The 13,536-nt window shown below is 40.3% G+C and overlaps 1 protein-coding gene across 1 annotated transcript in view; it reads right to left on the bottom strand.

Moving 5' to 3' along the window:
• Positions 1-10,980, bottom strand: part of Ctr9 (RNA polymerase-associated protein Ctr9) — a 346,065-nt gene extending 335,085 nt beyond the window's left edge. The window contains exons 1-3 of the mRNA XM_067142937.2: positions 10,631-10,980; positions 10,272-10,370; positions 9,939-10,178 (exon numbers count right to left, since the gene is read on the bottom strand). Coding sequence (XP_066999038.1) covers positions 9,939-10,178; positions 10,272-10,370; positions 10,631-10,675 — 384 coding nt within the window. The 5' untranslated portion in view covers positions 10,676-10,980. The remainder of the gene's footprint in view (positions 1-9,938; positions 10,179-10,271; positions 10,371-10,630) is intronic.
• Positions 10,981-13,536: the final 2,556 nt, after the last annotated feature.

Here is a 13,536-nt window from a genome sequence, read left to right as displayed (position 1 = left end):
TAAGTTTGACAAGGAAAGAAAAATTTAGCTAGCATTAAACTATGAGTTGTGTACTTTAGTCGACTTTTGAGAGACACTCTTGGCTTTTGGACGTCGGTAAGAGAACTAGACTGGCCGTGAATTTGACTACAACTAGGCTGACTTGGAACCTTACCGCTCAATGCTGCCATCATTGCTTCACTCACATCGTGATTCTTGTTCCTTATACTCTTGATACTGTCTTCATTCCTTTTCCTACTGGGTGCTTTTCGCGATTTTACCTCAGTGGATAGGTATTTTGGTAAATTTGGTAAATATGAGGCACGATTCCTGGTTTCAATTTCCAAATCACATGAGGAAGTTCAATGTTTTTACCGTTCACAATGAAACAGTCCGCTCTTTTTAGTTAATTAAAATTGCCGAAAAATGCAGGTCATATATTCTGCTTTTGGCCAACAATTGCTTATCTTTCCATGGGATAACTCAACCACTTCGCAAACAGATTATCATCTTTTGGCGGTACAAAAATTCATCTACTATCAGAGTGCCTTCCGTAACCCGATTTACAACCAGGAACAAAACAGTACGACATTTTCTCAAAATAATAGAAAACTAGTTGATTGCACACACAAAACAGTGCACAGATATTAATACAGACTTTGAAAATATCAAATTCCCTCCATAGGCGTTAAAATTGTTACCATGACTTCACGCATGCAATTTGGCGCACGTGTTATTGCAGCTGGTTTGTCGTGACTGCAGCACCGCACTCTGCTTAATTCAGCTGACAGGCTTAGATTCTGCTAACTACGTAATGCTATTCCTGCAGTATATCCCTGGGTGGTGGGGAGGGATTCTTTCAAAATAATTATGCTACCGGAAATAATTATCCTCTTCATAACAATCCATTTCGTGAAAAGTTTTTCGTCACTATAACTATACGTCAGCGAGTATAATTTCCTCTGACTTTCAATTTCCAGGTTCGTACAGCTTACAATGAGTTGTAACATACTATCATTCATGAAAAAATACTCAAAGCTTCTTCAGGCAACGATGCACTTCTAGTTTCACTCACGATAAATGAGTGAGTGACATTGTTTTAGGTTCGAGTAGGTGAGTTTTTAAGACAAGAAATTTTTGTCCAGTTTGTAACACCATCCTTTCCTGTTGCATTCCAGAACCGTTGAGAAAGAAGTAAATCATCATCACCAATATTTAATACTTTTTCATTAGCGCGCTGTCATGTATCACTGTTAGAGTCTACTACTTCTAATTCATTCTCACCCTCACTAAAACTTCTTCCTCTTCCACAGACTATTAAAGACATAACACCCTTGCCTCATACTCTTCATAAATCATTTCAGCGAATGTATGAATTAATTAATTAATTCCTAGCATGATTACACAAGTAAGTCACTGAGTACACTCAACACTGCTGCTGTTGTACTTCCGACAAACGGGACTGGTGGCGTGGGGTCTAACAAGACACTTTATCGCGCCGCTACAAAATAATCCCTCTTTCTAAGAATGAACACCCCTCACTACAATGCCACTGACTTCCGACGAAAGGCAAGGAATGTGGGGAGAAGTATGTGGCACGTCAAGATCTCCTAACTTTAAAAATAAGCACAATCAAACAAAATGAAACTGCGCCAGGTCACAAAAGAACCTGCGCCACTACTCCCAGGTTTTAATCACTAATTGTAAAAATGTAATAATTATCTATGTGCCTCTACAACCCCCTACTTTCAAGTAGCTCTGTGATCAGTTACACTTTACTATAGAGCATCCAGGGTTAAGAAAAGACTACAGAGCTTATGGGCTTTTACTTCTACTGGTGTTACCCACTTTAGTTCTAAATATATATAATAATTATAATGAATTCCTATCAAAATGTATATTTTTTCTTATTAAACAAACATTGGTTGTGCCATACAATTTTGAAGAAGCCATAAAATCATTTTGATATCTTTGAGTTTATCGTTTTAAATATATATGCAATTCATTACTCGGAATAGCCGGCCATGCTTGTCGCATCGTGCGCCACATTTCACGTGTAGTGTGTACAGTAGTCAACAAGTGTAATAACTCCGCTTAACTACTGCAGAATCATCATTGGTGAGGTCAGCGCAGCATGTTTCCCATTTTGCGTGTGTCACTCATTACAGTAATTGCTTATGTAAGGGAAATATTCGGCAGATTGAGATTGAAGTGATCGTCTTTCTGAGGTGCATAAGGCATACTGTTTCGTTATAAATATATAATATGTTTTGTTTTTGGTGTATTGCATTGCTTTTGGTTGTGTATGTCGTGTACTGTTTGTGTCTGTTTAGTATTATATATAATCAATCAGCGAGTAGGCTAATATTTTTTCAAGTTATGGCTGAACATGTGAAAAGGAGAAGTGGTGAAGTTCTCATGAGAAAGGAGCAGCAAATGGTGCTTAATACATTTTCATATTTAAAAATAAAGCATCCAGGACAAAGTGTAAGCTGGGTAGTCGATGAAGCCACAAAGGCTTTAGGAATTTCGAGGTCTTCCGTCTTCAAAATAAGGAAGGAAGCCAGCGAAGGGCCACTCCAGAGTCCCAGAAAGAAGCGGCAAAGGAAAAAGTTCATTTGCAGTAATTCCAGACTCATTAAATACGATGATTTTGTCAGAAGCGGAATACGGCGCATTGTTTATGAATTCTATTTTAGAAATAAACCGCCAACTCTGAACACAATCCTCACTTCCGTAAACATTAACCCCGAACTACCCAATTTTAAGAAATCTACATTGCATGTTATTCTCAGGGAAACGAACTTTGTGTACGAGAGAAGGGGAAATAGAGCAATGTTAACAGAAAGGGAAGATATTGTGTAAGTGTTAGAGGGCATTCGACCAGCGCAGGTTTTTTATTTTAAAAATGTGTGTGAATAAATTAATTCCATCCCCTGGTCTAAGGAGTATGGACAGCCAAATTAGGGGACTGCCTGTAGGGGTGAAGTACAGTGGGGACTTCGAGGGCCCTGGGACCGCTACGGTAGCTGTGAAGGCCCTTCAGGAACTCTGAAAAGTGGTGGCAAAAGGGGCTCTGGTTAAGACGCAGCAGGTCGTTATGCTACTTAGGTTCCAGAATGGGTAAAAAAAAAAAAAAAAAAAAGAAGTAAATAAATGCAATGTAAAGTTTAATCTTATACCAGTTGTATAGTATCATTTGAAGTAATTCCACATACTGTATATCAGATGACTGTATTTGTAAGTAGTACAGGAGATATTATAAGTAGAATTTTGTAAACAATATAAATTTATTAAGGATTAGCTGTGTGTTTAATAGAAAAAATTGTTAGCATAAATTGTATAACATTGTATTATAGGAAAATTTTCTTCTCTTGTTAATTTAATATTTAGTGCTTGACAATAATGTATTTTAGTGTATCATTTGCCACCGAGGTAGACCTCATTTGAAAATAAAGAGATTTTGATTGATTTGATTGATATTGTGTCTTGGCGTCAAAGGTACCTCCGACAAATTAAAAAGTAAAGAGAAGAAGGCCGGAACATTGTTTATACAGACAAAAGTTCGGCTAACACTGGAATAACTGTTGCTAAAGAGTGGAAAGATAAAACAATTACAACGCCAAGACAAGCTTTTCTTGCAGGGCTTTCAATTGGGATGAGAACTCCTCCCGCTCATGGGCCGCGATATTTGCTATCGTTCACACAGGTAACGAAAATGGGTTCATGCCTAATACTGAATATATCTTTTTGTGTAAAAAAAAAAAATACTGCCGACGCACACGATGAGATGGACGGAGTGTGTTACGAAACATACTTTTTAGAAAAGCTCTTGCCAAACTTGCTTCCAAATTCTGTTATTGTTATTGATAATGCTTCTTATCACAGCAGAAAGAAGGAGCCTATACCGACAAGAAGCTGGAAGAAATATGCTATGCAAGAATGGATGAGGGAATATCATATTCAGTACGAAGATGAAATGTTGAAAAAAGACTTAATGGACATTATTGCTTTGGAAAAGGGAAAATACGATAAATATAAGATAGATGAATTTCCTTTAGAAAGAGGAGACACAGTACTTCGGCTGCCCTCCTACCAATGCGAATTAAACCCCACTGAACTCGTACGGGCTCAGGTGAAACATTACGTGAGCTTACATAACACGGACTTCAAAGTAAGAAATGCAAAGATTAATTAAAGAAGGTTTAGCGTGTGTCACACCTGATAACTGGAGGAATTATGTGAATCACGTTAAGAAAACTGAAGACAATATGTGGAAAGCTGATGAAATTAAGAACGACATCAAACCCAATATCGTCCACCTCAGACTAAGATTCCTCAAGCAGTATGTAAATGGAAGAGATGAACATTCCACCTCCGCCTTGAAATCTGTACATTGCTGACATGGTAAGAACAGTAGATGGATTTATTTTAAAATTATATTTTTTTTACTGTATTTTTCTATCTGTGCTTGTGTGTTTTCGCGTTCTCATACGAATAGGTCATTCGACATTCTGTATCGTATGTTGCGGAAGAATATTTAAGTTATCGTATTTTGTGATAAAGACGAAGTCCTTGCAACTGTTGTCAGTCACGAGTAAATTTATCTGAAATGAGCTGTCGGATACATCACCAAGTTAGAGATATCTCGCCATCATCAATCATCAACGGAGCTTCCTGTGTTGTAACCACACATTATTTGCCTTAATAGTGAAATGATTCTGGAGGCTAACAAACTCAGTACTGCACTCCCTTAAAGCAAAACAACAATCATGAAACTTTTTCAGATATAAGAAGCAAAACAATCATTTCCGGTTCTGGACACGCTAGTTATTATTTATATTACCGGTATTATTATTCAGTCTGTTCGAGGCGGTAAAGGCGTGCTCGGTTCGCCCAGAAGGACGTGGGTTCGAATCCCCGTCAGGAAGTCGTAAAAATTTAAGAAACGAGATTTCCTCTTCCGGAGGTGCACATGGCCCTCAGGTTCACTCAGCCTACACCAAAACTGAGTACCAGGTTAATTCCTGGGGGAAAAGGCGGCTGGGCATAGAGCTAACCACTCTACCCCACCAAGTGCCGAGGTTGCAGATAGTGGAAGCCTTTACCCTCCACCCCTCTCAAGGGCCTTCATAGCCTGTATGGAGATGACTTTGCTTTTATTATTATTTAGTTTGCATCCCTACATGTTCAAACTCTTACTCTATTTCACATGATACAGTCAGTAGGCTGATATCCTTAGAAACGTTATGGCAAAACGAAATTTCATAACTGTAATTTCATTAAGAGATAATGGAGATTGAGATAATAGGGCATTTATATTATTATTATTACTAGTATTATTATTGCTATTATTGTTATTATTATTATTATTACTATTATATCTACTAGACAGTCTTGAAACAGCTGAACCAAGCGATGTATAATTTTATGTCATCACTGTATTTCACAAGCAGTGACCGAGCCGCGGTGAGTGAGCGAATATGGCAACAGTGGAAGACAGCAAGCCCATAAGGCCTGTAGTCTTTTCTTAACTCTGGATGCTCTATAGTTTGTTCGCTTTTTAGGAAAGTGAAAATCAAAAATGACGTGAAAACATATTCAAGGTAGATGGGAGGAGAGATTCTTCCTACAGAGTTGCCGCCAGGGACCCACCATCCCACCCCTAGAAGTACTGTTAATTATATAGATTTTTTTTTTTTTTTTTTGCCAGTTGCTTTACGTCGCACCGACACAGATAGGTCTTATGGCGACGATGGGGACAGGGAAGGGCTGGGAGTGGGAAGGAAGCGGCCGTGGCCTTAATTAAGGTACCCCTGCCTCTTGTATGAGGCAACTAAAAGGGGGCCCGGGGCTCTCAACTAGCGAGCGTGGTTTGTCGATCACAGGGCCCTTAGCTGAGTCCTAACACTGCTTCTACTTACTTGTGCCAGTCTCCTCACTTTCATCTATCCTCTCCGACCTACCTAGGTGAACTCTTGTTCTTTTCCAACCTCGACAGCAGTAGATTGCAAGGCCTACGGAGTCACTCATTTTCGTGCCCTTCGTGGCAGTACCTTCATTAAGTGTCAGATCCCTTCCATTTTTTCTCTCTGATTAGGGTTAACAGAGGATGGCTGCCTAGCTGTACTTCCTCTTTAAAAAAAAATCACCACCACCAGTGTTCCTATTGCCTGGAGGGCAATTCCTATCATCTCCGATAAAGCTTGCATCATGTGTGGTATAATGCTATCACATTCAGTGAAAATAATGAAACCGCAGAGTTGAAATGTGACCTGTCACTAACAGTTGAACGTCACACTAACACATCGAAGGTTTTCAGTGACACCAATGGTCAGATTCAAGCCCACCCCCAAATGCAACCTCACAGCTACGTGACCTTAGCCACACAACCAGACTTAATTAAGCAAACTACTCAAAAAAGCGAGGTTGGGTGGTCTTGTCGATAGCCAATACTGTCACAGGGGATACTAGAGAGGTCTGTAGGGCCCTTCCCGGCTCTAACCTGGGAGCTGAAACCCCCAGATCCAATTTGCTTGACCTCAGCCCAAGGGTCATGTCACTAGCCAGCAGTGGCATATACTGAGGGCTACCAAGGCTATCAGTGAAGCCCAAACCTCAAATAAGAATGATGTAAGTCTAAAACACATCATCTGACACATGGTTCCACTTATAACACTTGAAAGCAGTGAGAAAAAACGTTGCACGTATTTCTGGGAGCAAAGCATCGGAGGTTGATATTGCAGCCCAGACTCTCGCTCCTCTCCCCTCAACTCACCCCGCGCGGCTTGCTGCTGTATATCGGACTGTAGCAGGAACCGGGCGGATAGGTGTGCTTAGGCTTTGGTCTGTCAGATCGCCACTGCTAACTACCAACCATGCTTTACTCATCATATATCTTTCTTCACCTCATAATCATAGATAACAGTGTGCTGGTATGTCACTCCCATTTACTTCTGCATCCTTGCAGGAAGACACTGCAGGGCTGCTGTTTTAGGAGCAATATTGTTTTTTTTCTCTGGGTAGATCTGCTAAAATGAAATTTTTCAGGTATAGTGTTCTCTTTTGTTGGTTGAAATTGAACCGTTGATCATGGTTCGCACACCACCAATGACCTGTGAACAATCGGTACGACCGCTATAAAATTCAATATTTTTATTTAATAATAATAATGCTGCATGGCATCTGTATAGGCTGACCTGATGAGGATAAAGTTAAAGTTGAAGACATCATACACACCCAGTCCCCAAGCAAGGGGAATTAACAGTATGAGTGGGTTGATTCTGAAATCGAACTGGGGTCACCGAACCAAAGGCAAGCATTCTATCCATTTAGCCACAAACCCCCATGGCACTACAGCCCTTGAAGGGCCTTGGCCTACAAAACAACCGCTGCTCAGCCTGAAAGCCTGCAGATTACGAGGCGTCGTGTGGTCAGCACAACGAATACTCTCCGCCATTATTCTTGGCTTTCTGGATCGGGACCACTATCTCACCATCAGTTAGCTCCTCAATTCTAATCACGTAGGCTGAGTGGACCTCGAATCAGCCCTCATGTCCATAGCCGAGAATCGAACCCGGGACCTCCGGGTAAGAAGCACGCACGCTACCCCTACACCACGGGGCCGGCATTTAGCCACAAAGTCGAACTTTAATTTACTAAACCTTAGGCTACAATCTCCACTGATCAGGGGTTGAGCATTGGCAGTAGCAGAGGCCAAGGCAGTAGCTTGTGAAGCTGCCTTGACAACACAGCAGGCTACCGCACTCCGTTGGCTATCGGGTGCAGCTCAAAATGCCGAAGGCTTGACGTTCACTAAACCAACCATTGAAATGGGGTAAATTACATCTAGTGGTAGCCCACGTCTTGATCCCAGCATACACCACTGCTAGCCAGACATAACCAATCCAGCCCAATGGTTTTGTCACCAGCCGGGCCTCACTAATCCATCCCAATAGTCTTGTCACTAACTGTACCTAACCAATCCAGACCAATAGAAGGCGTATCTCATATTCTGACATGTTCTTTTCACTAGCATGACCTAAGTTCCTAAGTTGGCACCCGTGTGTAACAGGCTGTGACACTATGCAAGTTGCACCATGCTGCCTTCTTAACCTCTCTTTTCCAAACTAGTTGGTAAAGATTTACCCTGTAACCTTACTTAAATCCACACTTCTTATCACTGCAGTGTCACAAACAGTCTAACCATCATTGCCTTGGTATTCCCCCTGCTTTCCTATCCTCCATGTCAGAGTTTCATACCTAAGTAACAGACATATTCTCCTCTACTTATCTCACATGACCGCACAACCGAAGCCTGTTTATAAACACAGCTTCATCCATTGACTTCACTACCAACAGTCTTCATCTCCTAATTCTGAGTACATTCTTGCCATTGTTCCCACCTGTTTGTACCAGCAATCATTCTCCCTATTTTCATGTTTGTTTCTTTCTTTCAACCCACAAATAATACATCTTGAATCCACCCAGCTTTTACTTCTATAACAACAAAGTTGTTCTGAAAACAAAAAGATGTAAAGACAGTTTCATCCGAGAGCTGACTTCTTGCTAACAAAATATCGTTGGTAGCAACTGTGAGCTCACTCCATTAGCCTTACTACACCTCAATTTGATTTCTCTACTTATACTACAATACTAGGAACACACAACCCAAATACTTGAAATGATCCACCAGCTCCAATTTTGATTTTTATGGCCCAAAATTCAATTCTCTCAGATTTCTTCCCAACTGACATCACTTCAGTCTTGGAAATGTTACTTTACATACCATAGGCCTACTTGATGCATCTCTTTTCAAGTTCAAAGATATTATACTGCAGGCTTTCAGAAGAGTCTGCCACTATTTCTATTAAATTTTTCACAAGTTGCTTTACATCGCACTGACACAAGTAAGTCTTATGGGACAGGAAAGAACTACGAGTGGGAAGGAAGTGACTGTAGCTTAATTAAGGTACAGCCCCAGTATTTGTCTGGTGTGAAAATGGGAAACCACGGAAAAACATCCTCAGGGCTGCCGACAGTGGGGTTCGAACTCACCATCTCCCGGATGCAAGCTCACAGCCCCGCACCCCTGACCACATGGCCAACTCACCCAACAGTCTGCCATTAAAACCAAGTCATCAGCATAGGTATGGTTTACTACACTTTCACCCAAAATTAATCTCTCCCTGATATTTTATACCTTTCAGTAAATGATCCATGTAATCTATATACATGACGGGTGAAAGATGGTCTTGTCTAACCCCTGTAACTACTCTGAATCAAGAACTCATGATATCAATATAAATGACTTGGAATGCCTGTAAAAACCTCCCATTGGTTCCATACTCTGAGTATGGCAGACATATTTTGCCTTGGTACACTGTTACATGCCCTTCTTAGATCTATACAACATAAGCGTAACTGTCTGTTCCTTATATTTTTAAAGGTGGGATAAGTTGAAGAATTTTCTTTTATTCTGTATTTCAAATACTGTGGTCCAAAAGACTAATTGTAAAAAGGTAAACTTTAATAAGTTGGAAAATTTATTTTATTTTGAGATCATGGTATTTCTGAAAACAGTTATTGTCTCAAGTTCCACTATCATGCCATTGTCTGTCTGATGGAGAAAAAAAAAAAGGCCAATTGCTCACGTAGGCCTAAACCAAACATCATCAAAATCAGTGCTAAATTTCCCGCATTAAACTTATCAACAAAGTTTCCATAACAGAAAGGTCTCCAAGTGCAAAAAGTGCTAGGCCTATAAAGTTATTAAATACCAACTGTTAATAAAGTAATTTCAGACACTTATGAAAACTGTTAAATTCTAATGGTTAACGAACTGAATAATACAAGTCATAAATTGTCTTGCAGATAAAACACGAAATAGCAAATAAGGATACAAAATGTCTATGCTTATACATAATGTACAATAAATGCCATAAATAAACTGAACTTACCGGATCATACATGATGATTTTATCCGCAGCTGTATAGAGAACAGTAGCTTTAGTGAAGAGCTCTCGCTTCTTATCTTTGTTCTTTTCTCGATTTGCTTCTTGAACATAGTATGCTGCATGCATGTCCAGGGCCCGCATCTGGTCCTTCTCAAAATCTCGGTAGTCGGCATTCGCTTCATTATGAGATGCATCGATGATTCGCAGAAAGTCATCAACCTTTCCCTGTTTGTAGTACTCCAACTGAAAAGTTACATCCATGATAAACAATATCTCCCGCAGCGATACTATTAAAACAAAACAAAACTGAACAGTGGACTGTAAATTTTTACTTACAGCTAGGGTAACCCAATAGTGCAATGCCGCATGCTCCTGGCGTAAAATACCTAGTAACTCCTCTCCATCTGGAAGCTGGTCTAAATCTAGTTCAATAACCTGAAAATAAAAAACCCTTAACGTGAAAAAGAATCCTAAAAATAAATAACAAAGGCATACTGAAAACGAACAAGAAGAGAGTAAAATTAAATTATCAAAGTAGAATATATCCGATAACCGGAATAATATGCATGAAAATAGAATAATCAAAGACATATAAAATGAAATGTCTTCAAAGGAATTGCTTTTCCACAAACAATTTCCCGTTAGCGTACTTCACTTACGACTATAAAACTTGTGTTTATCATTTTAAATCTTACCTCTTCACTAGTGTCTCGCAATGGTATTTCAATTGACCCTGACATTTTGCCGATGCTGGATCGTTTACTTTCAACACATGGGAAGTCAGACGGTAACACATGCAATCATTATCATACGAAAAATTCGAGGCCGGATCCCAGCTACGAAAGTTTACCCTTGTCACGTACACACTATAAACAAGGTTACTTCCACAACAGTCTAGTTAGGACAAAGTAATTCATGATAGAAGAATACTAGAACGTATATAGCACTACAAAAGCACACAATATTACTTTAACAAATCATTTCATCCGAAGCAACATTCCTCAAGTTAACTTTCGGTTTCACTCGTTCCGCTTCTACGTTTAACATTGCATTACACAACCCTGATATTGGCAACACTTGAAACATAAAAACACGCACTGCTACTCATTTGTTCTTTGCATAGAATCAAGATCAAGACAAAGTAGCGCTGTGAAGAGGAGGCGTACCTCCTGTTGATTGAATCAAAAAATACGATTACAGCGCTCCTCCGGTGATCTACGGTACTACCGACGGAGCAAAGCAGTACGGACCTCCGGAGGGCCGCCTCCTATTCGCAACAGTAGCTCCGAGTGTAAGGACGTAGTGGGCTGTGATTTCAAACTTCCGTCCTTGAATGTAGGCGCCCTATAAAAATCGTTACCTACATACATAAAAATTGATCTATATCACCGATATTCCATACAATACCCCTTAACAAAGAACTTATAGTCATTCAGAATAATTAATGCATCCTCTCATTTGTTATCAAGAAAATACAATTATATCGACATATAATACATACCCCATATACCAGTAGGTATAAACCCTGTAGATACAACAAACAATATATCTAAATAGGTTCAGTTGTTTCTCAGAAAAGTGCAGGCCCTACCTGTGCAGAACTTACACAGTACACTTCGTTCATTATTATATTATTATAGTAGGGAAAACTGAAAAGTTTTTGAACTGAGAATATAAAAATTGCTAATTTGTAAATGTTTATACTAGGTTAAGTAATGCTCTTTCGAGCGCACCTTAATAAATTGTTTTTGTTATGGAAATATTCCCATTATATTGGCGCTAGAATACTGTAGTTTCAAGTTAAATTAGAATTCGCTTTTAATTTAGGCACATATGTAAAAACGCGAAAGACGTGCAGAAGTAAGGGATGATTATTTACGAGCGGAGGGAGGAGTTCAAGCGGTTAAAGTCTGTAAGTGCTGCGCTATAAAACATGACACAAATGACTCGTAAACACCGGCCTCGCGGTGTAGGTGGCAACGCGTCCGCCTGTCACCCGGCGGCCCCAGGTTCAATTCCCGGCAGGGGCAGGGTTTTTGTTTAAATTATTAATATCCGTGGTCTGGGTACTGGGTGTTTGTACCATCCTTAACGTTCCTTTCCTCACATTCAACACTTCACACTACCGCCATTTACATAATATACGCAGGTTTCCCCACATATGGTGCAAGTAGAAGCAAAAGATCTTCAAAGGTCGACGCCCCGAACATATAGCATTTTAAAAAAAGTTAAAGGAGTGTAGTTTCGCGCAATAATAGCGACAAGTTATAAATTCCTGTGAAAATGCTCGTTCATTCCTCCGGTATGAAGTTCACACTCCGCGCTTGTCATTCAATTTTTTTCTTTTTCTTTTGCTAGTTGTTTTACGTCGCACAGACACAGATAGGTCTTATGGCGACGATGGGACAGGGAAGGGCTAGGAGTGGGAAGGAAGCGGCCGTGGCCTTAATTAAGGTACAGCCCCAGCATTTGCCTGGTGTGAAAATGGGAAACCACGGAAAACAATTTTCAGGGCTGCCGACAGTGGGGTTCGAACTTACTATTTCCCGAATACTGGACACTGGCCGCACTTAAGCGACTGTAGCTATCGAGCTCGGTCATTCAATGTTTGTACGTAAGAATGCTATCTGTAATATCGTGCAATAATAAGGGTACCGGTATAAACCGAGGGGCCTAGTGTCTCACGATAATAGTGACAAGTTATAAATTCCTGTGAAAATGCTCGTTCATTTCTCCCGTACCAAGTTCACACTACGCGCTTGACATTAAATCGGAAGTTCTGATACATAATTACGTTTGTACGTAATAATGCTGTCTGTAATAACGCCAAATAATTAATGTATTAACTGAGGGGCCTAGTTTCGCACATTAACAGCGACAAGTTACAAGTTCCTGAGAAAATGCTAGTTCATTTCTATCGTACCAAGTTCACACTACGCGCTTGTAATTCAATCGGAGGTTCTGTTACATAATTATTATGTTTGTACGTAAGAATGCTATCTGTAATATCGCCAAATAACTAAAGTATCAACGGAGAAGCGCAGTTTCTCACATTAACAGCGTCAAATTATAAATTCCTGTACAAATACTCGTTCATTTCTCCCGTACCAAGTTGAAACTACGCGCTTGTAATACAATCGGAGCTTCTCTGGAGGCACCGATTGAAACCGCCCGGAGACTCCGTTCCGTAAACAACCGCTCCGTTAACAGCGCTAAGACCAACTAGCATACATCAGCAAGACCGATATATTAAAGGAACATGGCGGCCGAAGTAGCCGAACTGAGAAACATAGAGCTGCCGTATAAACTACCTTAAGTATTCTTTGAAAATATCCAATACACAACCATATTGCTACAAATTAGCACTGAAGTGTCCGAATCGTTGACTGAACGGTCAGAGTACAGGCCTTCGGTTCAGAGGGTCCCGGGTTCGATTCCCGGCCGGGTCGGGGATTTTAACCTTAATTGGTTAATTCCAATGGCACGGGGTCTGGGTGTATGTCTTGTCTTCATCATCATTTCATCCTCATCGCAACGCGCAGGTCGCCTACTGGCGTCAAATAGAAAGACCTACACCTGGCGAGCCGAACCCGGCCTGGGA

This window comes from Anabrus simplex, chromosome 3 (genome assembly GCF_040414725.1).
Source record: "Anabrus simplex isolate iqAnaSimp1 chromosome 3, ASM4041472v1, whole genome shotgun sequence".
Lineage (NCBI taxonomy): Eukaryota > Metazoa > Arthropoda > Insecta > Orthoptera > Tettigoniidae > Anabrus > Anabrus simplex.
The sequence above is the reverse complement of the archived record's forward strand: the minus strand, read 5'-3'. Positions and strand labels throughout refer to the sequence as shown.